Raw genomic sequence first — 25,941 nt, 5'->3', positions numbered from 1 at the left:
GAGTTGGCTGGGGATACGTCTTTGGTCATGACAAAGTCTTTGGGAGATCCTCAGCATGGCAGGGAAGTCAGGCTAAGCAGAGAGTGTTATGGATAATCGTGACAGCCATGTTAATGCCATTCTCAAGTCTAGCAAGGATGGGTGAATGAAGATAGAATGAATATTTTGCACAGTTTTTAGAAAGACATAGGGAGGAACTGGAGGGTCAGATTTGGGAGTAAAGCTAAGGCTGAGACTGAAGAGGCTGGAGTTTGGGATTACTAACTGGTTGTGTACCTAGTAAGGGCAGGAAGGCTGGAGGGCTGCAGGAATGATGCTGTTGATAAACAGGTGGACTCATAATCATCATGTACTGCAACTGTAGAACATAGTCTCCTGCCTTTTGTCATCTGCGTAACTGTCTGGGTCAGTATTGTTGACTTCCCAATAATATCACAGACATTTGAATAAATGAGGAAGAGGCCCAGAGGAGTTAAGGGATTTCCCTCCATAGCTATTTACAGATAAATTGGGTGCTAGAATCCAGGTCTCTTGACTTCTGATTGGTGCTCTTCCAGCCTTGTCAGAGAGATACCTTCAATATAGGAGGTTGGGAACCAGAGGCATTTGGCCTGGCTGAAGAGGTAGGGTGGGGCCAATGAGAAGACAAACTTGGTCTGAAACCCTCCCTCCACAGGTCCTACTGGATGGAGAACTGTATGACCCGGCATTTCCACTCATAGATACATACTCAAGAAAAATGAGTGCATGATGGCCACTAAAACATAGGTACAAGAAAACTCACAGCATTTTTATTCATAATCATTCAACATTAGAAACAACCCAAACGTCCATCAACAGAAGAATAAACAAGCTGGAGTACATCTCTACAATGGAATAGGAACAAAGTGCTGATACGCACAAAAACGTGAATGAATTACAAAAGCATTATGGTAAGTGAAAGAGACCAGTCTCAAAAGAGTACATTTAGTATGACCAAAACTGGATTTGGTAGAAATCACATCAGTGGTTGCTTCTAGAAGCTAGGGGAGACTAAGTGGAAGTGAGTACGAGGGAACTTTCTGGGGTGATGGAAATGTTGAAATGTTCTATGTCTTGACCTGGGTCATGGTAAAATATATACATGATTACTTATTATATGTCGATGTAAAATATTTTACAGCTCAGCTTTTTAGGAAAGAGCCAGATAGAAAATGAAAAGAAAAGTTAAAGAGCTGAGTACGGAGGGGATGTTTCAGACTGGCTCTTGCATAAGGTGACCAGCTGTCCCAGTCTGCCAGGGACTGATGGGGTTTCCTGGGGCAAGAGACTTTCAGTGCTAAAACAGGGAGAGTCCTGGGCAAACTAGGACAGCTGGTCACCCAACTCATGTGGAAGAGGGGAATTGAGAGCAAGGTCTGAATATCTGGTAGAGAGGCTGGAATCCTTCAGTCCCAGAGCCCAGGGACCACTCCAGTAGATGCAGACAGGGGCCTGCCCAGGGGTCAGGGCAGTGGGTGTCACTGGTGACATCAGGAATATCAGGGTTGGGGAGGCATCTTTGTTTCGTGGTGCCCTCTTCAAGGTTGCTGACACTTTGGGGGCGGGAAGGGGTAGAAGTAGGGCTGCTCCTTTTGGAGCCAGAGGGAAAAGACCTGGAGACAGAGTTGAGGTAGTCGAGCTGTCCAGGTTCTAAGCATCATGGTTTCTGCACTGGGCTTTGAGGAGATTCTCAGCCAGAGTATCCTAGCCTCTTCCTCCCTCAAATATCGGGCCAAGCAAATAGCAAAGCGATGCATCGATTCTGTGGAGATGTGGGGGCCATTGGAGACAAGCACTGTTGTACCTCAGTCACAAGCAGGGACTGTCCTCTCCCCACTTTGCTTGCCACACCCGCCATGGCTTGAGCTGGGGTGGGGAGTGGGCTTTATCTTCTTTGGGAGATCCTGACTGATTGTGCACTTGGTAAGGGCAGGAAGGCTGGAGGGCTGCAGGAATGCTGTTGATAACTAGGTGGTCTTATGATCATCATGCACTGCAACTGTAGAACATAGTCTCCTGCCTTTTCTCATCTATATAATTGTCTGGGCCAATATTGCTCCCAATATTGGGAGGGGCTCTGCAGTCCTCCAGCTGAGGCCCAAAGTAGATTCTGATGGAGAGATTGCCAATAGGGTGGGGCAAGTTAGGTGCACAGAAGGGAAGGCAGGGTACTGGAAGCAGCAGCCAGGGAGGACGGGCTCAGAAATTCTCATAGTGGTGCATGAAGTGGGCTCGGTCCTGCCTGTTGACGAGCTGACAGGCCTTCTCTACATTCTTGGTCATTCCTGGAGGGCCACAGCTGAACACCCCAATCTTGCGCACCTGTCAGGAGATTGGAGAGAGAGGGGGGCCTGCAGCCTGGAGGTGCTCACTCTCCTTGGAAAAAGCTGCTTCCTGAGCTTGGCTGGAATGACCAGGGCTTCAAATCCAGGCCTTGAGGAGGAGGCTTAAGGTGGAGGGGGTGGAAGTCCCCCTTTAAGACCTGACCCCATCCTAGGGCCAGGCAAGGGGTGGAGTTCTCTGCTCAGAACAGAGCGGCAGGGTGCTTCCGGGCCAGGATGTCCTGGCAGGGGAAGGCCAGAGTCCCAGGGTGGGAGGGAGTGGGACTGACCTGTGGGTGGACCTCCTGCAGGGAGTTGAAGAAGGGCTCGAAGGGGGGACGGCCAAAGTGGGTGATGGAGCGCAGGCCCGTGAACAGACTCCGGTTCAGCACCTTCTGGAAGTGCCGCTCGCAGATGTACTGGGGGCCCAGGGGTAGGTCAGACCAAAGACAATTAGTGCCAGCACTCAGCCCGAGCCAGCCCACATAGCCCAGGAGACAGAGACTGGGGAGGGGAGGGAGCTGGAGGCTGAGGATCAGGGCCACCAGCTCTGTCCCTCCTTCCAGCTCAGCCTGGCCATCCACCCACCTGCCCTGGCCATCCTGCCTTATGCTGCCAATCCATCTGCCCACCAAGTTGCCCTGGCTGGTGGGCCCTGACATACCAGCATTGTGGTCCTGAGGTCGAACTTCTCAGCCAGCTGGGTGATGTAGATGTGCACAGACACCAGGTCCTGGTGGTCGTTCTCCTCCACCTCTCGGATGATGTCAGCCAGCCACTCAAACTGACGCTGGGTCCGCGTCACCCAGATGAAGTAGATCTGGGGACACATGGCTGCAGCTCAGGACCCAGCTCAGCTCAGCCTCCCTACATCCCAGGTGCCTTCACCTGAGAGACTGGAAAGCCCCAGACCACCTGCAGACACCAAAGCTGTGGCAGGACCCACCAGCCTGATCCCAGGCTTCCAACTCACAGGTCCTAGCAGAGCCCCGTCTGGCTACACCACCAACGTCCCTCCAAGTTTGGCATCTCAACCACTGGGTAAGAATGACCCCTTCAGACTCAGTTCCTGGAGCCAGGAGCTTTCTGTCATGCTCCACCACTATGATGTGGGGACAAAATTCGGCCACCTATGCCCCATTTGATGAATGAGGGAGGGATGCTCACCTTCTTACACAGCATTTGGCTGCCCAAGGATGACTTGAAGACCAGGTCTTTGAGGATGGAGGCAAAAGGGGTGACCCCAATGCCCCCTCCCACCAACACTGACACCTCAAATTTATGCCACTCCTGATGGCCCTCTCCAAATGGTCCATCAAGGTACAGCTGCCAAGAGAGGGGGAGATGAAATGAGCCTGGCCCTGCCCCAGCTCTGAGGCCAGAAACGGAGACACAGGCAGAGGGAGGATACAGAACATCCTAGTCTTTTCTGAGGCACCCCGGGCCTCTCCCAGGCTGGCTTTGGGATGGGCTGGAGCTTCTAGTCTCAGGATGGGGAAGGGTAGAGATCCTCTGCCAGTGCCAGAGGCCCAAAAGCAGGGTTCCCGGTGACAGGCACCTTCGGGTATCCAGCACAGCCACTGCCCCTCGGGGCTGAGTAGATCTCCCTGAGGCGAGTGGTCCAGGGCCCCACCGCCCGGATGTGCAGGCTGAGCGTGTCCTCATGGGGCGCAGAGGTCAGGGTGAAGGGGTGGTACTCAGTGGTCCCCAGAGCCAGGCAAGCAATCCGCACCCACTGCCCTGACTTGTACTCAAAGCCCTGGGGCCTCTGGAATTGCAGGTAGGTCACTCCTGGAGGTCATAGACAGGGAAAAGCACAGATCAGAAGGCTTGCTCCTGGTACCTGAGGACTGACAGGGGCCTGTCCTCTCCATACGCCTGAGGCCTGGGGAGTAGTCACGTGGTCTAAACAGGTGGGGCTCCTGGGGCTGGGAGTAGGAGGGTCCCCTTCTCTGTTTCCCAGGTAATGCAAGGGCTGGATTTCTCCGCTCCCCTCTTCCAGGCCCTCTCCTCCTCTCTACTCCCTCTTCCCATGGAAGGCCCAGGCCTCACAGCACTGCCTTGAATATCAGCCTGCTGGGTAAAAGGACTCAGGCTCACCAAGGACCATCTCAGTGGCTATCAAACCTCCATTTGAGGGTTACCTTTCTATACACCTCCTGTACTATCATCTATCTAACGCTTTTCTTTAAATCAAATAACTTTTCCGATTCAATTTATCTTGGCAGGGAACTTTATTGCTAAGGTAAGTGGAAAACCAGCATCATGTGTTCCACGTAGAAAATAACATATTTTGTTAACAAATTTTAGCTGGATACTGTTTGTTATCTGACCATAGCTGAGCCTCAGGCCTGATCTCTCTGTTAAAAAAAGGAGATTAGCAAGTGCTGGAGAGTAGAAAGGCATACTAACTCCACTCTGAGACTTTGTCCTTAAGTAATCTCAATTGAAATAATATTGCAATGACATTAATTTGTTTACAATGTGAGTCCTGAAGGTTAGACAGTCCTGGGATACATAAAATCATCTTTTGCCACCCTCTATGATGATACCAATCCCGACTTTGGCCAACACTGACTCTCAACAACAGGCTGGCAATCTGGGCATTTGTCTGTCTCTGAGAGAAGGAACAGGACAGGCATATGTGGCTTCCTGCCCTGCGCTTCCCTGTACCCAGGCCACACGTGTGGGGGCCTTTCCCATCCTCAAACCCCTCTGTATGCACCTTCAGCCACCTCTTCTCAGGGTCACTTCTCACCATCTGCAAGTCTCCAGGGAGCTAAGCACAGCCCTTCCTGGTCTACTTCTATCAGGAAACCTTCGGGAATCCCCGAGAGTGGTTTTTTTTGTTTGTTTTTGGACACAGAGTCAGAGGCAGTAATGGGGTCAGGAGGCCTGGTGAGCTGTCTCCCCATGTCTGAAGATTTGGCCTCTGTTACTCCCAACCCATGTCAGGCGGGGCCTAGTACCTGAGGGCAGCAGCTCCGCCTTCACCACGCTGATCTCTACCTTCTTCCGGCTCAGGCTCACCAGCTTGTCACCCCCATAGATGATTGCCGGGACCAGGAAGTAGATGTGGAAAGTGGGCAGCTGGATCAGAGCATAGCTGCCGTGGATGATGAGCTGGAGACATGGCCAGTTAGTACAGCTCAGGCCCAGCCAGGCCCCTGCCTGGCACCCCTCTTGCCCAGGCAGTAGGCCTATGCTGGGGAGATAGGGCTGAGGTCTGGGGTCTTAAATGTCAAGGTCTCATTCCGAGATCTTGGATCCAAATCTCCCTCCTTCACCTTCCTGTCCCCTCCTGAGCTCCCTGCTCCATGGGCTGGCCCGGGGAAGTCCCTCACCAGGGCATAGAGCAGGATGTAGAGGTGGTGGGTCAGCCAGAAGCCCCGGAAGCTGCGGCGGCGGAAGTGGTGGGAGGCAAAGACATACATGATGGCCAGGACCAGGAGCAGAAGCACCCCTGTCATACCTGGGGGCAGGAGGACAGGGCCAGTGAGTAGTCTCAGGACTTCAGCTTGGGCTGAAAAGACAACGGCACATTCCCCTATCCTGCCCTCCTTCCTCTCTCATCCCTCCGGGGCCCCCAGAAAAGACTGCCTGGAGGGAATGGAGCTGGGGCTTGTCCTGAAGGCTAGAAACAGACCCCATGGCCACTACAGACAAGTGAGTATTCACAGAGATGGAGACAAAAGCAGAAGTCCTCAGACAGAACCCCCAGATCCCACATTTCCTACCTGGGACGGTCTGGAAGAACCACCAATAGAACTTCTGGGGAAGCTTGGACCTGGGGGGCAAAGGCACCTTGAGCCTCTGGCTGGGGCAGCAGGGGCTCCAGCAGTGCCACACCACAGCATGACTCCTTTCCTGCTGGCCCTGACTGCTGAGGGTATGCGGCCTCCACCCAGATGGTCAGGGATCCCTCCAAGGAACTTGGCACCCAGCCGTCCGCGGTTCCACCCTCTGCACTCAGCAATGTTTCCTTCTGTGTTATCCTGAACTCTCTTTCTGTGGTTGACCCCTGCTTCCTTGAGTCCCTGGTTCATTATTCTGTAAGCTCCATGGGGCAGAGATTTTTGTTTCATTCACTGCTCTATCCCTAGGCTTAGAATAATACAAGGCACACAGCAAATCTCGGTAAGTAGTTGTTGAATGACTGCATGTATCTTGACATCCCTATTCTGGCATCTGGGTGGACACATGGGACACACTCCATAAATGTCTGCCCAGTGAATGGACAGAAGGCAGAGACAGCAAGCTGTGTGTCAGGCATATATGAGAGTCTCTGACTTCATCTCCCAAACACCTTTCCTGGCCAATCACAGCCAGCTTCCTTCCTGAGGGCAAGAAGTTTACCTTTCAGCTTCCCCCAGGGGACTAGCTTAGCACTGAGCTTCTTGCTGAGTGTCTGGGACGGTCGATTTCTTTTTTTCTTTTTCTTTTTCTTTTCTTTTTTTTTAAAGACAGGGTCTTGCTCTGTTGCCCAGGCTGGAATGCAGTGGTACTGATCATGGCTCACTGCAACCTCAAACTCCTGGGCTCAAGCAATCCTCCTGCCTCAGCCTCCTAAGTAGCCAGGACTACAGATGTGCACCACAATGCCCCACTAATCTTTTTACTTTTTGTACAGATGGAGTCTCACTTTAGTGCTCAGGCTTGTCTGGAACTCCTGGCCTCAAGCGATCCTCCTGCCTCAGCCTTCCAAAGTGTTGGGCTTACAGGTGTGAGCCACTGTGCCCTGCCGATTTCTTTTTCTATTATACCCTTAGGCCCGCCCTGTGAATCCCAGGAGAAACCTTCCCCAGAACTGACCCATCATTCACAAAGACGTTGGGGAATATGCAGGCCAGCAGGCTGAGGGGGCTGACTGAGAAGATGTAGACATTGACCACATGGCCAGCACTGTGCAAAACTGAAAGAGACGGACCCTGTTAGATGCCAACCAGGACAGACTCTGCCTCCGATCCCGAGCGAGAGGACGCATGGGGAGGAGAGATGGAGGCATAAGGAGTTCCATCTCCCCACTGTTTCCCACAACTAAACCCAGGGTGCTTCAGCAAAGAGGAAAAAGCCTGGGAATCACGTACTAGCCAGGACAACAGCAGCCATGGCGATCCAGCGGTGGAAGTCCACCGCGGCGTCGAAGGGCACGTAGCGGTTGAGGAAAGTCTCTCGCAGGAAGGTGATGAGGTTGCGGCACATGGTGAGCAGGATATAGGAGAACATGAAGGAGACGCTGGCCGCCGTGCCCCGTGACAGGATGATGCCCACGAGGGTGGTCTGTGCAATGCCCGAGGGTGGCGAGGCAAAGCCATAGTCTGGGGCCGGAGTGAGGTTAGATCAGCTTGGCACAAGAGGCCAGGGTCCTGAGCCCTGGGCTCTCCTATGCAGACTCTTAGGATCAGAGGCCTTTTCACTCCTCTCCAAGGGTTGGGGCCTGCTCCCTGCCCACTGCCCACAGCCTGGAACTCTTACAGTAAGCACGATCTGCAAACACGCCAACACTGATGGCTGAGAAGATTGCGACACACACGATGTGCCTCCGGTAGTTCTCCACGAAGCGCTTGTACTGCTGCAGCTTTTGGGCTAGGAGGCCTCGCTGTGTCTTCTCTTGCAGCGCCTCTGTGTACAGCCGGGGAACAGGCACCGCTGCCCTATAGCAAGGGGAGGCAGGGCAGCAGTGTGGTAAGGGCCCTCTGGCCTTCCCTTAATGCCACCCCATGAAAGGTGACCTGGGGATCTGGCAGGCATCAGGATGGGCCACAACAGATGAAGGGAAAAAAGCAATCTGCGGGCTTCTTACTCCTCCAACCCTTGACTTCCATCTTTGCTCCATCCACCCACTCATTGTCTCCCTGCTACTCCCCTCCTCCTGTCTGTTCTATCCTTCTTTCTTCCTGATCCCAGCACAGGCCTCAAGGCTGTGCCCAAAGCAGGCAGGAGCCAAGAGACCCCTTACTATCATCCTGTTGAGCCAGGACCCTTGCCTGAAGAACGGGGTGCAGAGGTTGGAAGAGGATGAACAGTCATTCAACACTATAACCCCGAGTCAGGTCAGGAACAAAATGGAATGAGACTCAGGATGGTCCCTTATATGTCAAGGATATGTAGGTGGGGCCTAGGGACCCTGAGACTTCTCTCCATGTCTCTTTGGGCCCAGGGATTTGGGAAACACTCACTTTTGCCAAACCTCTTCTTCAGTCCAGGGCCTCCCAGCTCTGGGGCTCCTGAGGCAGGGGCCCCAGTCCCTGGGGTGGGAGCTGAGAAAAGAAATGGGGCTGTTCTCCCCTTGTCTTTGCAGCCAGGAGAAGAACTCCCAGGTCAGAGCATGGGGTAGAGATAGGGAGTGGCTCCTGGGACCAGGCAGGGGCAAGGTGCAAAACGAATTAATAGGATCTCATGATTTGTTTTGTAGAATGATTCTGGCCTGGAGTGGCAGGGAGAGAGCCAAGCATCTGAGCAGCATAGGGTGAGAGAGGCAGCTGGAATTTTGTGCTACCAAGAGCTACTTTCAAAGGGCAAATGCCTGATTTTACCCGAGGCTGATCAGCCAGTCCTACTCCCTTCATTTCTTTGCAGGGGCTCAGCCAGGCCAACCCGCCAGAGCCCCATTCCTGCTCACCGCTCCCCAGGTGTCCGAGTGATGAATGAGACTCGACAGCTGATGTTTTGTTTAAAGATATCTCTAATACCTAGAGAAGAGAACAAGAGGCAGGACTGGCTTCCCCACAAGGGCAGTGGGGTAGGATGGGAGACTGTACCCTCCTCCCTTCTGGGAAAGTCATGTCCAGATCTCTGACTCCAGTCCTGTTTCCCTCCTTCCCCACACTAAGCACTCACTGTGCACAGGGCAGACAGTGTAACAACTTTGCGCAAGAAAGAGAACGTCCTCTCAAGTGGATGCAACCCTGCAGGTCCTTTGTGTAAAAGAAACAATGCCTCTTCCTCTGGCCAGATATATCCTAGACCAATGCCCGTGGCTTTGAGCAGTGTGTAGGATAGATTTCAACCTGCTCCTTGATCTCAGTGGGCATCCTTGTGCAGTAGACAACTTGCACACCTACATGTGCCACCCCGATTACATGTGCTTGGTTCTGTACTAGGTACCAAGGACTTAGAAAAGAATAAGCCCTGGGCCCTGCCTAGCGGGAACTCTCATTTGGAGGACATGCCCCCCTCCCTGATGACAACCATTCCTCACACACTCACCACTTCCACCTCCACCTTTGACACAGAGCTGCGTGAAGCGGAGCTCGCTGTCATGGTCCCGCAGCATGAAGTGAAAATCCTCCCATGTCAGCTCCTCCTTGTCCTGGAATCCCGACTCCCGGAACATGGACTCCACCACCTCGGCCAGCTGGGCCTTGGACAGGCAGTTGTTGGAGATCTCGATGAAAGACCTGGAGGAGGACCAGAGACACAGCAGCCTGTCACCCAGCAAGGTCAGGCTTGGGTAGGTTCAGGGTGGGGCAGGCCCTGGATTATCTAATGTGGTTACCAGTGACCCGGGAAATGGCACTGAGAAGGCACTCATCCAGCCTGCAGCTGACACTAAGCTGGGTGGGGTGGCCATGGACTCAAAAGGCAGAACAGAATTGAAAGTGACCTTGACCAATTAGAGAAAACAGCCCTTAAACAGGGGCATCTACAACTGGGAAGATAGTCCACTGAGTGCAGGGTTGTGTCCAGGGTGTGCATGGTCCACTCTCGTGGCAGGCTCTCTGTCCACTCTCTTTCGTTGATGCCTCCCACATCACCCCTGGGCTCCCCTTTCATAGTCCAGTGGGGCACCAGGCAGCAGGGTGCCAAGGAGGGGACCTAGCTGCAATGCCACTGCTTCCTTGTGCCAACACCCTGGGCACAGGTGGGAACGTCTCCATGCCCAACCTGATAGCACCCACAGTGGCACCTGCAATAGCCAAGCTCTATTCACAGCTTGTGCCTCGGGACAGAAACAGACACACTATGCAAGTTTGTGTAGGTCTGGCAGCAATGCTGTGCCATGCTGGGCCCGTACAACACAGCGAGCACAGCCATCACATTAAAACATCGTCCCACCGACAGTAAGCAAGATACACACTGAGTTACAGGACAAGAAGGTGGGAATTCGCCAGGTGCGGCGGCCCATACCTGTAATCCCAGCACTTTGGGAGGCTGAGGTGGGCTGATCATCTGAGGTCAGGAGTTCGAGACTAGCCTGGCCAACACGGTGAAACCCATCTGTACTAAAATATAAAATTGGCTGGACTTGGTGGTTCACACCTGTAATCCCAGCTATTTGGGAGGCTGAGGCAGGAGAATCACTTGCACCTGGGTGGCGGAGGTTGCAGTGAGCTGAGATCATGGCACTGCACTCCAGCCTGGGTGACAGAGTGACTCCGTCTCAAAACAAACAAACAAAGAAGGTGGGAACTCAGCCCTTGGAGGCAGGGACCCTCTCCGAGATTCCCTTGAGCGTCACCTGGGGCTGGGCCTGCAATGACATACCCAGCGAGCTACAGACTGCAATAGCTTTGCCCTTTCAGAAGCTCTTGTCCAGTCAGGATATCTGGACTATATGAGGAATGTAGCAGTTAAGGCGAATGCTTAACACAATGTTAAGGCTTAACAGGATAGAAAATCACAATAATGTGGGCCGTTACATCTATACTTTGTATTCATTTGCTGACTTATTTCATTTTGTCTTAGTCATGTATGAAATGCCTGCACTGTGCCAATCACAGTGTGGAGAAGCTGGATTCAACAGGGAACTAGCCCTGCCCTCATGGTGTGGAGGCGAGCTGTGTTACTGACGCATTCATTGTCTTCAGGAATGAGAAGAACAAAGCTGTTTTTTACCGGCACAACAAAACCAGAAATGGCTTAAGATGCAGGAAGAAAGAATGGTTGGAATATGGAGAAGCCTTCCACGTTTCTCTTCCTGACTATCATGGTGATGAATATTGGAGCAGCGACCAAGGTCATCCATTCACTGTTTCATTGGGTAAAGCACAGTGTCGGGCATGCTGTAAAAGAGTTCACAAAGATCCAAGGGCACCCAAAAGGGATTCGTGGATTTTGTTGTTGGCCATATTGGTGTTGGGTTTTGTTTTGGTTTTGTTTTTTGACCAGGGAGACTTTTCTGGCTGGTGTTGACAGTCCAGACAGACTCTCCCAGAGGCAGGAGCCAGTCAGGTAAACATTTAAAGGTGGATGCTCTGAGAGTTTAGGATGTAGTGTCTAGGCCACCTCTCAACACAGATGACCACATAGCTTCTTTGCCAGCCCTCCTCTGACTCAACCTGTTTTCCTGTTTGAAACATACCAGGAAGTCTCAGGATTAGAAAGGCACACCCCATACCGCATCATGGTGAAGAATTCGTCCTTGGAGAGGAAGCCATTCTCATCCAGGTCATACATGGTAAACATCAGACGGGACTTATCCTCTGGGGAGCCTGGGAAGAGAAAAGGGGATGCAGGTCATCTCCTTGCTGAAAGATCCCTAGATTCTTGGATAGCCTGCCACCTCCCAGCCCCTNAGGGTTGGGGCCTGCTCCCTGCCCACTGCCCACAGCCTGGAACTCTTACAGTAAGCACGATCTGCAAACACGCCAACACTGATGGCTGAGAAGATTGCGACACACACGATGTGCCTCCGGTAGTTCTCCACGAAGCGCTTGTACTGCTGCAGCTTTTGGGCTAGGAGGCCTCGCTGTGTCTTCTCTTGCAGCGCCTCTGTGTACAGCCGGGGAACAGGCACCGCTGCCCTATAGCAAGGGGAGGCAGGGCAGCAGTGTGGTAAGGGCCCTCTGGCCTTCCCTTAATGCCACCCCATGAAAGGTGACCTGGGGATCTGGCAGGCATCAGGATGGGCCACAACAGATGAAGGGAAAAAAGCAATCTGCGGGCTTCTTACTCCTCCAACCCTTGACTTCCATCTTTGCTCCATCCACCCACTCATTGTCTCCCTGCTACTCCCCTCCTCCTGTCTGTTCTATCCTTCTTTCTTCCTGATCCCAGCACAGGCCTCAAGGCTGTGCCCAAAGCAGGCAGGAGCCAAGAGACCCCTTACTATCATCCTGTTGAGCCAGGACCCTTGCCTGAAGAACGGGGTGCAGAGGTTGGAAGAGGATGAACAGTCATTCAACACTATAACCCCCGAGTCAGGTCAGGAACAAAAATGGAATGAGACTCAGGATGGTCCCTTATATGTCAAGGATATGTAGGTGGGGCCTAGGGACCCTGAGACTTCTCTCCATGTCTCTTTGGGCCCAGGGATTTGGGAAACACTCACTTTTTGCCAAACCTCTTCTTCAGTCCAGGGCCTCCCAGCTCTGGGGCTCCTGAGGCAGGGGGCCCCAGTCCCTGGGGGTGGGAGCTGAGAAAAAGAAATGGGGCTGTTCTCCCCTTGTCTTTGCAGCCAGGAGAAGAACTCCCAGGTCAGAGCATGGGGTAGAGATAGGGAGTGGCTCCTGGGACCAGGCAGGGGGCAAGGTGCAAAACGAATTAATAGGATCTCATGATTTGTTTTGTAGAATGATTCTGGCCTGGAGTGGCAGGGAGAGAGCCAAGCATCTGAGCAGCATAGGGTGAGAGAGGCAGCTGGAATTTTTGTGCTACCAAGAGCTACTTTCAAAGGGCAAATGCCTGATTTTACCCGAGGCTGATCAGCCAGTCCTACTCCCTTCATTTCTTTGCAGGGGGCTCAGCCAGGCCAACCCGCCAGAGCCCCATTCCTGCTCACCGCTCCCCAGGTGTCCGAGTGATGAATGAGACTCGACAGCTGATGTTTTGTTTAAAGATATCTCTAATACCTAGAGAAGAGAACAAGAGGCAGGACTGGCTTCCCCACAAGGGCAGTGGGGTAGGATGGGAGACTGTACCCTCCTCCCTTCTGGGAAAGTCATGTCCAGATCTCTGACTCCAGTCCTGTTTCCCTCCTTCCCCACACTAAGCACTCACTGTGCACAGGGCAGACAGTGTAACAACTTTGCGCAAGAAAGAGAACGTCCTCTCAAGTGGATGCAACCCTGCAGGTCCTTTGTGTAAAAGAAACAATGCCTCTTCCTCTGGCCAGATATATCCTAGACCAATGCCCGTGGCTTTGAGCAGTGTGTAGGATAGATTTCAACCTGCTCCTTGATCTCAGTGGGCATCCTTGTGCAGTAGACAACTTGCACACCTACATGTGCCACCCCGATTACATGTGCTTGGTTCTGTACTAGGTACCAAGGACTTAGAAAAGAATAAGCCCTGGGCCCTGCCTAGCGGGAACTCTCATTTGGAGGACATGCCCCCCTCCCTGATGACAACCATTCCTCACACACTCACCACTTCCACCTCCACCTTTGACACAGAGCTGCGTGAAGCGGAGCTCGCTGTCATGGTCCCGCAGCATGAAGTGAAAATCCTCCCATGTCAGCTCCTCCTTGTCCTGGAATCCCGACTCCCGGAACATGGACTCCACCACCTCGGCCAGCTGGGCCTTGGACAGGCAGTTGTTGGAGATCTCGATGAAAGACCTGGAGGAGGACCAGAGACACAGCAGCCTGTCACCCAGCAAGGTCAGGCTTGGGTAGGTTCAGGGTGGGGCAGGCCCTGGATTATCTAATGTGGTTACCAGTGACCCGGGAAATGGCACTGAGAAGGCACTCATCCAGCCTGCAGCTGACACTAAGCTGGGTGGGGTGGCCATGGACTCAAAAGGCAGAACAGAATTGAAAGTGACCTTGACCAATTAGAGAAAACAGCCCTTAAACAGGGGGCATCTACAACTGGGAAGATAGTCCACTGAGTGCAGGGTTGTGTCCAGGGTGTGCATGGTCCACTCTCGTGGCAGGCTCTCTGTCCACTCTCTTTCGTTGATGCCTCCCACATCACCCCTGGGCTCCCCCTTTCATAGTCCAGTGGGGGCACCAGGCAGCAGGGTGCCAAGGAGGGGACCTAGCTGCAATGCCACTGCTTCCTTGTGCCAACACCCTGGGCACAGGTGGGAACGTCTCCATGCCCAACCTGATAGCACCCACAGTGGCACCTGCAATAGCCAAGCTCTATTCACAGCTTGTGCCTCGGGACAGAAACAGACACACTATGCAAGTTTGTGTAGGTCTGGCAGCAATGCTGTGCCATGCTGGGCCCGTACAACACAGCGAGCACAGCCATCACATTAAAAACATCGTCCCACCGACAGTAAGCAAGATACACACTGAGTTACAGGACAAGAAGGTGGGAATTCGCCAGGTGCGGCGGCCCATACCTGTAATCCCAGCACTTTGGGAGGCTGAGGTGGGCTGATCATCTGAGGTCAGGAGTTCGAGACTAGCCTGGCCAACACGGTGAAACCCATCTGTACTAAAAATATAAAAATTGGCTGGACTTGGTGGTTCACACCTGTAATCCCAGCTATTTGGGAGGCTGAGGCAGGAGAATCACTTGCACCTGGGTGGCGGAGGTTGCAGTGAGCTGAGATCATGGCACTGCACTCCAGCCTGGGTGACAGAGTGACTCCGTCTCAAAACAAACAAACAAAGAAGGTGGGAACTCAGCCCTTGGAGGCAGGGACCCTCTCCGAGATTCCCTTGAGCGTCACCTGGGGCTGGGCCTGCAATGACATACCCAGCGAGCTACAGACTGCAATAGCTTTGCCCTTTCAGAAGCTCTTGTCCAGTCAGGATATCTGGACTATATGAGGAATGTAGCAGTTAAGGCGAATGCTTAACACAATGTTAAGGCTTAACAGGATAGAAAAATCACAATAATGTGGGCCGTTACATCTATACTTTGTATTCATTTGCTGACTTATTTCATTTTGTCTTAGTCATGTATGAAATGCCTGCACTGTGCCAATCACAGTGTGGAGAAGCTGGATTCAACAGGGAACTAGCCCTGCCCTCATGGTGTGGAGGCGAGCTGTGTTACTGACGCATTCATTGTCTTCAGGAATGAGAAGAACAAAGCTGTTTTTTACCGGCACAACAAAACCAGAAATGGCTTAAGATGCAGGAAGAAAGAATGGTTGGAATATGGAGAAGCCTTCCACGTTTCTCTTCCTGACTATCATGGTGATGAATATTGGAGCAGCGACCAAGGTCATCCATTCACTGTTTCATTGGGTAAAGCACAGTGTCGGGCATGCTGTAAAAGAGTTCACAAAGATCCAAGGGCACCCAAAAGGGATTCGTGGATTTTTGTTGTTGGCCATATTGGTGTTGGGTTTTTGTTTTGGTTTTTGTTTTTTGACCAGGGAGACTTTTCTGGCTGGTGTTGACAGTCCAGACAGACTCTCCCAGAGGCAGGAGCCAGTCAGGTAAACATTTAAAGGTGGATGCTCTGAGAGTTTAGGATGTAGTGTCTAGGCCACCTCTCAACACAGATGACCACATAGCTTCTTTGCCAGCCCTCCTCTGACTCAACCTGTTTTCCTGTTTGAAACATACCAGGAAGTCTCAGGATTAGAAAGGCACACCCCATACCGCATCATGGTGAAGAATTCGTCCTTGGAGAGGAAGCCATTCTCATCCAGGTCATACATGGTAAACATCAGACGGGACTTATCCTCTGGGGAGCCTGGGAAGAGAAAAGGGGATGCAGGTCATCTCCTTGCTGAAAGATCCCTAGATTCTTGGATAGCCTGCCACCTCCCAGCCCCCTACCTTTCATGAAGACCACCAGGATATCCAGGAACTCTCGGAAGGACAGGTAGCCATTGCCATCCTTGTCAGCCAGAGAGAACATCGACTCCACAAACGTGTCCTGGGGCTTGAGGCCCAGGGACTCGGCAAACTCGGCCCTGCTCAGCTCGCAGGTCAGGGCCTCCCGCACCTTCTGGCAGGAGTCCAGGGGCAAGGTCCCTGCGTCGGCCTGGTTGATGTCCAGCACCTGCACTTGGGCAGCAGCAGAGGGAGGGAAAGAGAAGGAGGTGAAGCCTATGCTAGAAGCAGTTCAGTGACCCTTCACATCTCCCCAAAGTCCAAATCAGAAAGGCTGAACCCTGAAGGTTCTCCTGATCCTTAGATATACTGACTGGGGCTTCTGTTGTCCTAGAGATGGGGGAATCAAATCTCTAGCAGCCTGCCCATTTCTCCCTGGGCCCAAGAACCAGGAACTTCATACAGTGGGCATGGTGCTGGGGTATGGAAGGGGAAGTGCAAAGTTGAGGGGAATGAAAAGTGAGAGAGCCTATACTGGGGACAGAAGGTGTAGAGACATGATGGTAGACAGGCAGGAAGGGGCTGGGGCTGTGCCCTCTTGCCAATTCAGATAAGGCTGCCATGTGCCTATGATTTGTCCATTGTGCAAAATGTTTAAAAGTTACATGTGACAACCATTTATTGTTTTTTGTTTGTTTGAGATGGAGTCTTGCTCTGTCACCCAGTCTGGAGTGCAGTGGCAGGATCTCGGCTCACTGCAACCTCCGCCGCCAGGGTTCAAGCGATCCTCCTGCCTCAGCCTCCAAGTAGCTGGGATCACAGGTGCCCACCACCATGCCCAGCTAATTTTTGTATTTTTAGTAGAGATGGGGGTTTCACCATGTTAGCCAGGCTAGTCTCGAACTCCTGACCTTAGGTGATCTGCCCACGTCGGCCTCCCAAAGTGCTGGGATTACAGGCATGAGCCACTGCACCTGGCCACAACCATTTGTTAAATGCCTACAACTGACCCAGCACTTGGGCCAATAAGCACTGTACATAAAACAATGTTTTTCAAGCATTAGAGTGTATCCGAATCATCTGGAGAGCTTGTTAAAACACAGACTGCCAGGCCCCACCCACAGAGTTCCTGGTTCAGCCTGACTGGGTAGGTGCATTTCTAACATGTTCCCAGGTGAGGCTGATGCCCTTGGGTCCAGGGCCCAACCTCTGTGGACCACGCATGTAGACGATCTCACCAAATCCTCACAACAATGCAGTGGGATGGATACAGTTTTCATCACTGTTTTACAGATGAGGAAACAGAGATACAGAACAGTGATAATGTGACTTGCCTAAGGTCACAGGGCTAAGTAAAGTGGCAATGCCAGGATTCAAGCAAGGCTATTTCTCTCCAGGCCACAGAGTGGAAGCTTAGTTCACCCACAGGGTGTTCTATCTAGCCCAGGTTTCCTCCATTTCTGGGGCTGGGCCCATCTCCAAAAGGCACAGATCATGGCACCTGAGCAAAAAGGTGTCTGAAGAAGATCTCCAGGATGCGTTCCCGCTGCCGTTTCGTCACAGCCTTCCTAAATAGCTCCTTCTCACTCATCTCAGCCACATGGAGGCCCAGAGCCCAGCGTACACAGAAGTCCCGTAGTTGCTGCACAAAGGCGCCCCGTTCCTCTTCAGAACTAAACAGCAGCACCTGGGTGGGAGGAAGGCGGTACCGACGCAAGGAGCTTGCTGGACCTTCTGCTTCAGCCTCCCCTCAACGGATCTTGGGTTGAGGGGAGGGGAGAAAAGCTCCTTCCCATCCATCCAGGTTGGGGCCAGGTGTGTGACCGAAGGGGGTCAGGTTGAGTCTGGGGGCCTCTGAAAGGAGCCTCTCTCCCCAGCAGCAGTTGTCATAGGTGAGGTCTATAGCTGAGGATAGGGTGGCCTCGCTTGTGATAATGGAGTCGTGTGAGGGCAGCCCAGGCAGCGGAGGCAGGATGAGCCATACCAGGTCATACTCCTTGGGGATCTTGAGCAGCAGGGTGCGGCATCCTCGGTTGCTGGACAGGATGAGGTTGACCTGCTGCAGAGGCTGCAGCTGGACCACGCGGAGCACAGTGAGACGCCTGTTCAGGACCTGCAGACACCTGTCTGGCAGCAGCTGGATGATGATGGGACTGCTGCTCTCCTTGGGGCCTGGCCACTCCATAGCTGGGGAAGGGAGGATTGGGCCAGGTAGTTCAGTAGATGTCCTCAGGTCCCCGCCTTCAGGTCAATTCCACTGTGAAGACCCTAAAGGCACCCTGGCTTTCCTCTCACTCTGTAACTTGGTTCTTTCTCCCAGACTCCTGTCTCTCCCCTCCCCCTCCCTTCTCCCTCCTCTGCCCAGCCCCTTCTCACCTGGCACTCCATCTTTGGCTGCTTCCTTCTTCACGCTCTCTTTGCCTTTCTTTTGTAGCTTCTTGCGTTCTCGGCCCCGGAAATAGGCCACCACTCCAGAGAGAAGCAGACTCACTGAAGGGGATCAGAAGGAGCCAGTGAGGAGGGAGCTCCTCGCCTAGAGCTTCACTGTGGCTTCAGCTATGGCCCCTCCCTTCCAGAGGTTCCTTGAGCCTGGTCTCAAACGGTATCAAACAGCCAGCCCCTCAAGCCAGCGGGAAACGAGGAGCAGGGCCAGTCTGCAGAGAGGCTGCCTAAGAGCTCACCTAAGGGAAGGCAGCAGAGAGCAATGATGGTGATGGCAAAACCAGGGCTGCTGCCCTCAAAGAAGTCAAGCACCGTCAGGGGTGCACACGGGGGCAGGCCGTTGGTTGTGAGCTGCTTAGGCTGAGGGCAGGGTGCACCTGAGGGAGAGGGCATGGAAGATCTCAAAGTCTGAGGATCCCGCTGCGTGGCCAGACCTCTTTCCCCTCTAACCTATAAAGGACCAAGGTATCATCTGTCTTCCCCAGGCCCATCTCCCTGAAACTGTCTCCCTCACAAAGTCCCCATCCACATCCTGTTTCTTGGCATCTACCCCATCCACCCCTTCTTGACTGTAGGGTGCAGCTTGTGTGCTAGTTGAGGTCCCTGGTGTGGGAGGCAGCCAAATGCAGGCCTCCTAGCCCAACACAGAAGGTGCCTGACTCCCTGGACAGCACCAAGTGATTCCACCGCACCCTCAATCTTGATCCTTCTCTGGCCACTGTCACTCACTTGTGTTCTCCCAGGGCACTCACCTCTATGCCAGACAAAAACATTGGGCTGCAGAGCACTGGGGTCAACATTGATAACAGCGACCAGCACGTCCCGCAGGGTGGTATTTCGGATTTCTTCAATCTCCTTCTTGGAGAACAGCCTAAGTTGGAGGAAGTAGAAGTCACTGGGATGGGAAGGGGATGCAGGCCTCCAGCAACCCCAGACCCAAGGAGCCAGGTGAGAAAAGAGACCCAGAGGGGCCAGGTGCAGTGGCTCATGCCTGTAATCCCAACACTTTGGGAGGCCAAGGTGAGTGGAGTGGATCACTTGAGGTCAGGAGTTCGAGACCAGCCTGATCAGCATGGTAAAACCCCGTCTCTACTGAAAAAAAAAAAAAAGTAGCTGGGCATGTTGTTACATGCCTGTAATTCCAGCTACTCGGGAGGCTGAGGCAGGAGAATCACTTGAACCTGGGAGGTGGATGTGGCATTGAGCCAAGATCACGCAACTGCACTCCAGCCTGGGTGACAAAGCTAGACTCTGTCTCAAAAAAAAAAAAAAAAAAAAAAAAAAAAAAAAAAAAAAAAAAAAAAAAAAAAGAAAAGAAAAGAAAGAGAAGAGAAAAGAAAAGAAAAGAAAAAGAGACCCAGAGGGCTTAGGAAGGGTGTGGAGGGCTGACTAAGAATCAAGGGCTCATAAGGGCTGTCTAAGGCCAGACAAAGGGTCTAGGGCCCAGGCTGAGGAGGAATCTGAGGTGGGGACCCAGGCAAGCCTTACCCATTCCTGGTGTTCTCAAACCAGTAGCGGTCACCATCCCGCAGCCGTACAAACTGGTCGAGGACAATGGCGCTGAACAGGGGTCCAGGGTCCCCATGGCTCTCCAGGAGCCCCCCAGGGAGCAGCTCTAGCTGGGATAGGTCCTGATTGTACAGGGCAGCTGTGGCCTCCAGCACCTGGGGCACCACAGAAGATAAGGGGTGAGTGTATGTTTGCTGAGGAGGGCAGCCACTGTTGCCCCATCCCTGGGACACAGGACCCCAGCAACTGCCTGGCTGGCTGCTCAGGCCTGATTTCCTCTTCCTAAGCAAGCCCCCTCAGGCAGGACAAGTCTGGTGGAAGGATCAGTGTGTCCCTACCCATGGTAAGACCACGGTCAGGTGCCCGAGGAGCATATCCTGTGACCATCACCAGCCTGCCTGACCTCAATGATTAGCAGCTTCAGGGGCACCCAGCCCTTGGGGTGGGACCCTGCAACAATAGGACAATGGCACCCAACCCAGAAGCCACCCTGCAGGAATGGTACAATGCAGTGGGTAGGAATAGATTCTGGAATCATATGGCTGAATTTAAGTCCTGCCTCTACCATTTACCAACTATGTCATCAGTAAAATGGGGAAAATGATTATATGTACCTTATGATATTATTATGTAGACTAAATGAGTCAACATATGTAAAGGTTTGGAACAGTATTGCCGTAGGAAAGCTTGAGCTGCCATTATTATCATTAGTATTCCTGACCTGGGGATCCACATTAGGGTTGAGATCACTCCAGTTCCTTGGGATGTCCAGCCCAAAGGCCAGCAGGGCCTGGCTATAGCTGGGCAGCCCCATATCTCGGCCACGCTGGATGCTGCTGGCCACATAGTCTGTACGGGAGAATTTGCCAGGGCCAGGCCAGTAATCTGAAGAGGAGAGAAGACCAGACTTTGGGCTTTGTCCTCTCCACCCTTTTTTGCCCTGCAGCCTTGTATCCAACTATTAGCACCATGGTTCTTCCTTCTCGGCTACCCCCAGTGATCCACATGAGATCTGTGTCCATGCTGACCATGTGTGGTGACCACACAGTGTCACCATATGTGATCAGGGCCAGTTTTTCCAGTAAGACCCTTCCGCTAAGACTCAAGACTGTTCTAGTCACCAAGCAGTAAATACCCTGTCCTATGCCTCCCTAATTTCAAGACAGGGCTGAATGAAAAAATTTAGAGACCTAACTAAGCACCAAAGAGATTGTGGTACCACCCCTCCCCAATACTCATAGTTAATTTAAAATAAAAGTAACACAAAACTGTAAATTAAGCAAAAAAAAAAAAAAAAGTTCAAAGTTCATTTTCTTCTTATGACTCCTTGAAATCTGTTTGTATCTGTGTTCCTGCATCGTGGGTGCCCTAGTTCTGCTATTGATGAACCCAGAAGGATCCTCAGGCTTCCTGGCCCCTTACCATCCACCCCTTCTGGCTCTGAGCTCACCCCTCAGATCTTCAACCACTATCCTGTCCTCCAGCTCCGAAATCTGGGAGGCCATTCCCAGCAGCAGCTCATTCACCTCCTGGGTACTGTTCAGATTGGGGTTCTGGAAGTAAACAATGCACTCAAGATAGGCTCTAGGGCCCCTACCCAAAACTCAGTCTCTCTCAGCCTGGGCCACTTTAGTACCCCAGGACAAAGAGCCCTTGGCCAGTTCCAGACTCTCTTGAGCTGTTGTCCCCGGATAATTTCCTCTATCCTTCATCTCCCATGAACCTGGGGTAGCAACACCCAAGAACTGGAATTGTTGCTTTTCCCAGCCTGTGTGAAGACTGACCTTGACCCATCTTCCCATGACCCTGACCCCAGTCTGACCTCCCGAATCCAGTAGTTGTTGCAGACCCTGAGAGCTTGGGAGCTTTGAAAACCCTTGTTCAGGACCTTCCGGAAATGACAGCTGGCATTTCTGAAATGGAGAACAAAGGATGTGATGAGGGAATTCAAAGAAGAGTCAAGGATGGGATTGAGTAGGCTGAGGGACTCAGTGGGGGTTCACTAGGATTGAGCAGTGGCCCAGGAACTTCCTTGAACATGGCAGACATTTGGCAATGTGTGTTTACTGAAGATGGTGTGCGCTCCTAGTCCAGGTAGGGTGGAGAGAGGAGGGAAGGGAATGACTCAGCTGCTGGACAAATCCTACACCCAGCAACCAAATTTCAGGCCTTAGGAGAGCTGGGGAGATTTCCCTACTAAGCCCACACATCTTACCCCAGGGTTCTGTTTCAGGGCCCCAAATTTTTGCTTCCCCTTCTCCAGTGAAACTGCAAAGGAGTGTGAAAGGCCCCAGCCTCCAAGGCAGTTCATTCTGCACCTTTCTCGGTGTGATGCCCCCTCTCTGCCAGCCCCTCCCTCACCTCATGTAGACACCAGGGGGCACCATGGTAGAGAAGAACTGCTCAGAGGCCACCACAAATTCCGGGGAGATGCTGGGGTCTAGGAAAGGATGGTATCCTGCAGGAAGGAGACCAAGATGATAGGGAGATAGGCTCCTTGCCTCCACATCCTCCCATCACACCCACCTGTCTCCTATCCCCTCAGGATTCTCAACACAGGTGTCCTCCCACCCCCCACTCCCTCACCTGTATACTCCGGGGGTGTTTTCTGCAGGAAGCTGGGCAGCCACTCATACATAGCGATGTTCTGAGGGGCAGAGAGAGGCGAGGGGGGCACGAGTTGGATGGGGCAGGGCCTGGAAGGGTCTGAGCCCAAGGATGGCTTCCAGGTGGAGATGAGGACCAGGCAGGGTCAGTCATGGGAGAAGCAACTCAAACAGGAGCGGTGTGAGGCCTGCCTCCTCAAGGAACCAGGGGTTTGGGGAGCCGGGGTTGGGAGGTGATTAATAATCACCAGCCAGATTTCTCCTCTCAACAGCGCTAGCCGCCCTATCATTTACTGGGGCTTCCCTAGACCTCGGCTGTCTGGGGAGGGGTTTCTGGGTGGAGGTTGTCCATAGATGAGGAGCTCTGTGGGGCAGCGGAGTCTCTGGTGGACTTGCTCACGGAAGGGGGGACGTTGCGGGGCGCGGACAGCTGACCTGGTAGGTGGCGATGACCCTCTTGCGCGCGTGCTGGAACAGCTCCTCGTCCCCCCAGTCTGGGTGCTGGCGTGCCAGCCTCTGCGCGCACCGGTTGTGATAGCGGAACCAGAGCAGGCCCAGCGCCTGCAGGAAGGGCTCCCGGTTCCCTCGCTCCGCCCCGAAGGCTGCATCCGACGTGGGGGCGCAGGGGAAGAGATGAGCGGTAGTGTGATCGGGGGAGCCCACACTCGCAGACCCCAGCCGGTCCCGTCCCGCCCCCGCGGCCTCACCGTACAGCCCCCGGGGCCCGCTCTGCCCGTTGGCGGGGTCAGGCGCCGCCCACATGAGCAGGGACTTCTGCGAGTCTCGGGGGAAGGCGGGGTCGGGCCCCGACGCCAACTGTCCCCCGGAGAAGCTCCGCAGCGCGTCGCTCCAGGAATGCGAGGAGCCATAGATGGCGCTGCCGTCCAGCCAGCCCGTCACCTGATTGGTCTGTGGGGCACGCGGTGGGTGAACTGAGGTGTAAGGGGGCGAGGAGGGGGTGGGCGGCTGCAGGCCAGGGAAGGCGGGACCTGGCGGTTGTCTGCGGCTGGGGAGTGGGCGCCCCTCCCCGCCAGGCCCTGCCAGGCCCGCAGCCTGGGTCCCAACTGACTGGGGTGCGGCCCCTTCCCGCCGTCTTCCCCTCCTCACCAGGTCTCGGGGGTTGCTGGGGCTCCGTCCGGTCTTGGGGTCCCAGCGGCTCCTCTGGAAGGGCAGCACCACGTCCCCGCGCTTGTCCGGGTCGAACACGGGGTCTCCGGGCGGGATGCGGATGTTGAGGAACTCGGCGGGGCAGCCGGGCGTTTCCACGCTCACCACGTCGGAAAGAAGATGGTAGCCTGCGGGCATGGAGTGCAAATAGATGACAAACGTCCGTATCGCGCTCTCCCCACGGCCAGGGCGGCCTCCAAGTGTCCTCAGGTGCCAAAAGACAGAGGCCCCAGTGCCAGCTCCGCCACCAGCTCTGCAGGTTAGCCCCAGGGAGCCTCAATTTTCTAATCTGCAAAGTGAGACTATAGTGAGTTCCCTTCCTATCCAATTCATAAAGCTGTTGTGAGAATCAAAATGATATAATTTATGTAGGAGTACCCCAAGTCAGTCCTCCTCCCTCTGGGCTAGGGGGAGGTAAGATGGTTACAAACACATGGTGAGGAGAGCGGTGGCTGGGGAGCTCAGTTCCCAAGAGCCATAATGGGGGTCCAGTGACACCCCTAGTTTGGAGTAAAGCGTAAGAGAAAGAGGAGTGAATATCTCTGTATCAACATCCCAAATCTCTCCGAGATGAAGGCAGTCTTGAAGTGCTGCTTAGAGAGGGAGGAAGTGGTTGGGAGTCTCGGATGGGTCTCCTGTGGACCCGCAGAGGGGATCTGGCCCCTCCCCAAGGCTGAGCAGAGCTCCAGATCAACCCCACTGGTCTCCCCCTTTGCCCTCACCAAAGAACACCCCCAGTACGGTGCGGTTGCGGAGCGACGGCAGCCCAGCTATGCCGCGCGTGGCTGCATCGCTGAGCCGGCGCGGGTTGGGCAGCTGCGGCTCCTGCAGAGCCTGATACACACCGTCGGCGTAATTGGCTGGTACTCGGCGCTGCAACCGGCAGCCTGCGGAGGCAGGGAGTGGGGCTCTGTCTAAGCACTCCATCCCCAAGGATCACCCAAACCTCGCCCTAAGCCTCCCTCAACCCCCATCCCCCTTCACTGACAGAACCTTCGCGCAAGAGTCTCTTGGGCCCAGGAGCGCATAAGATTGCGCTGTGTAGGCAGCGGAGCTGCTTGGGCGCGTGTTCCCCGCATATTCTCCTCTCAGGGCCTCCCGCGCCCCTGAACTTCGCGAGCCACGGCCCCAGCACGGCCCGAGCCCGCAGAACGCACCAACAGCGCCACGCTCGTGGTGCCTCAGGTTGTTAAACCAGCCGTCATAGCGCTGCACTTCCCAGGGCAGTGAGAGTGCGTCCTGACTGCCTGTGGGCACAGAGAAGGGCCTCCTCAGCACTACGCTCCCAGCTACCCCTCCCTGGCAACAAAGGCCTTGGCCAGTCCTTCCCCAGCTCACGGAGCGCCCCTAACGGGACCCAAGTGTCCTGCCGCACTGAGAAGTTTCCCATCCCGCTGAGCTGCGAGGCGAAATGATCTTCCAGTCTCTCTCAGGGACCCGCTTGCCGCACCTCTCTCCTCCCCACCTCCCAGGGGATCCTGGGGAACACCCCGCCGCTAGAGGAGCCTGATACTTGCCCGCTGGATCCAGGGGTCCAGTCAGAAGAGCTCCTAGGAGCATCAGTGTCCCTGGTCTTGCACGGAGCATGCCAACCCTGCAGCCTGTGGGGTGAGGGTGGGGGTGGTAGGTGGTATAGGAAGGCCACTGTTAGGGCGTCCTCTATCCCTCTCCTCTTGTTCCTACAGCCAGCACTGGAGGAGGAGCGCCAGCTGTTTCCACTTCTGAAAAGTAGCTGTTAGAAGCATCACCGAGGGCCTGCATCCAAACGCCACTCTCTACAGGACAATTGACAGCTCTGGAGGCATTGACACTTCCCCATCCGCCACCCCATCAGAGTTAACGGCCGACCATAGGAACCCACTGGGCAGGAGTCTTCTGGGGCATGTCAGTCCAGGGCAGGACTGGTCCAGCCCCCCAGGGTGCGCCCAATGTCTCTAATGTCTCACCTCCACCACCCGGGCCCCCGCCCCCAATCCCTCAGGCTCCGCTTCTCCTCCAGGAGTCAGGCAAGGGAGGGAGGTTACTGAGTTGGGAGCTAGGCACCTGCAGCACCCTTCTGCAATGAATCCCCCCCTCCCCAATAAACTCCCCTTCTGCAATGAACGCCTGTGCATGATGGGCGAGGGCTAACGTCAGGTCCTAAACTCTGATCTAACCTGTAGTTTAGGGTGGTGTTGCCTTCAGATGTCTTCTTTCCTCTTAAAATCTTTGCTTCTGTGCTCTACTTCTTGCCTTCACCCTCACTCA

The 25,941-nt window shown here is 53.9% G+C and overlaps 1 protein-coding gene across 1 annotated transcript; it reads right to left on the bottom strand.

Moving 5' to 3' along the window:
* Window positions 1-769: 769 nt before the first annotated feature.
* On the bottom strand, window positions 770-25,941 carry DUOX2 (dual oxidase 2). The gene is made up of 34 exons (XM_017872846.1): window positions 25,851-25,941; window positions 25,212-25,295; window positions 24,852-24,941; window positions 24,417-24,581; window positions 23,635-23,822; window positions 23,235-23,436; window positions 22,963-23,129; window positions 22,508-22,568; window positions 22,283-22,379; window positions 21,744-21,834; window positions 21,372-21,474; window positions 20,643-20,806; window positions 19,901-20,076; window positions 19,165-19,283; window positions 18,652-18,789; window positions 18,347-18,460; window positions 17,955-18,157; window positions 17,472-17,657; window positions 15,974-16,199; window positions 15,794-15,887; window positions 13,653-13,843; window positions 13,066-13,135; window positions 12,616-12,699; window positions 11,910-12,088; window positions 7,430-7,660; window positions 7,155-7,254; window positions 6,080-6,129; window positions 5,687-5,814; window positions 5,312-5,465; window positions 3,901-4,133; window positions 3,510-3,668; window positions 3,007-3,162; window positions 2,633-2,761; window positions 770-2,343 (listed from the first exon to the last, which is right to left on the bottom strand). The coding sequence occupies exons 2-34, from the start codon at window positions 25,279-25,281 to the stop codon at window positions 2,221-2,223; spliced, it is 4,641 nt and encodes a 1,546-aa protein (XP_017728335.1). The 5' UTR covers window positions 25,282-25,295; window positions 25,851-25,941; the 3' UTR covers window positions 770-2,220.

This window comes from Rhinopithecus bieti, unplaced genomic scaffold, assembly GCF_001698545.2.
Source record: "Rhinopithecus bieti isolate Rb0 unplaced genomic scaffold, ASM169854v2 scaffold_6945, whole genome shotgun sequence".
NCBI classification, from domain to species: Eukaryota; Metazoa; Chordata; class Mammalia; order Primates; family Cercopithecidae; genus Rhinopithecus; species Rhinopithecus bieti.
The sequence above is the reverse complement of the archived record's forward strand: the minus strand, read 5'-3'. Positions and strand labels throughout refer to the sequence as shown.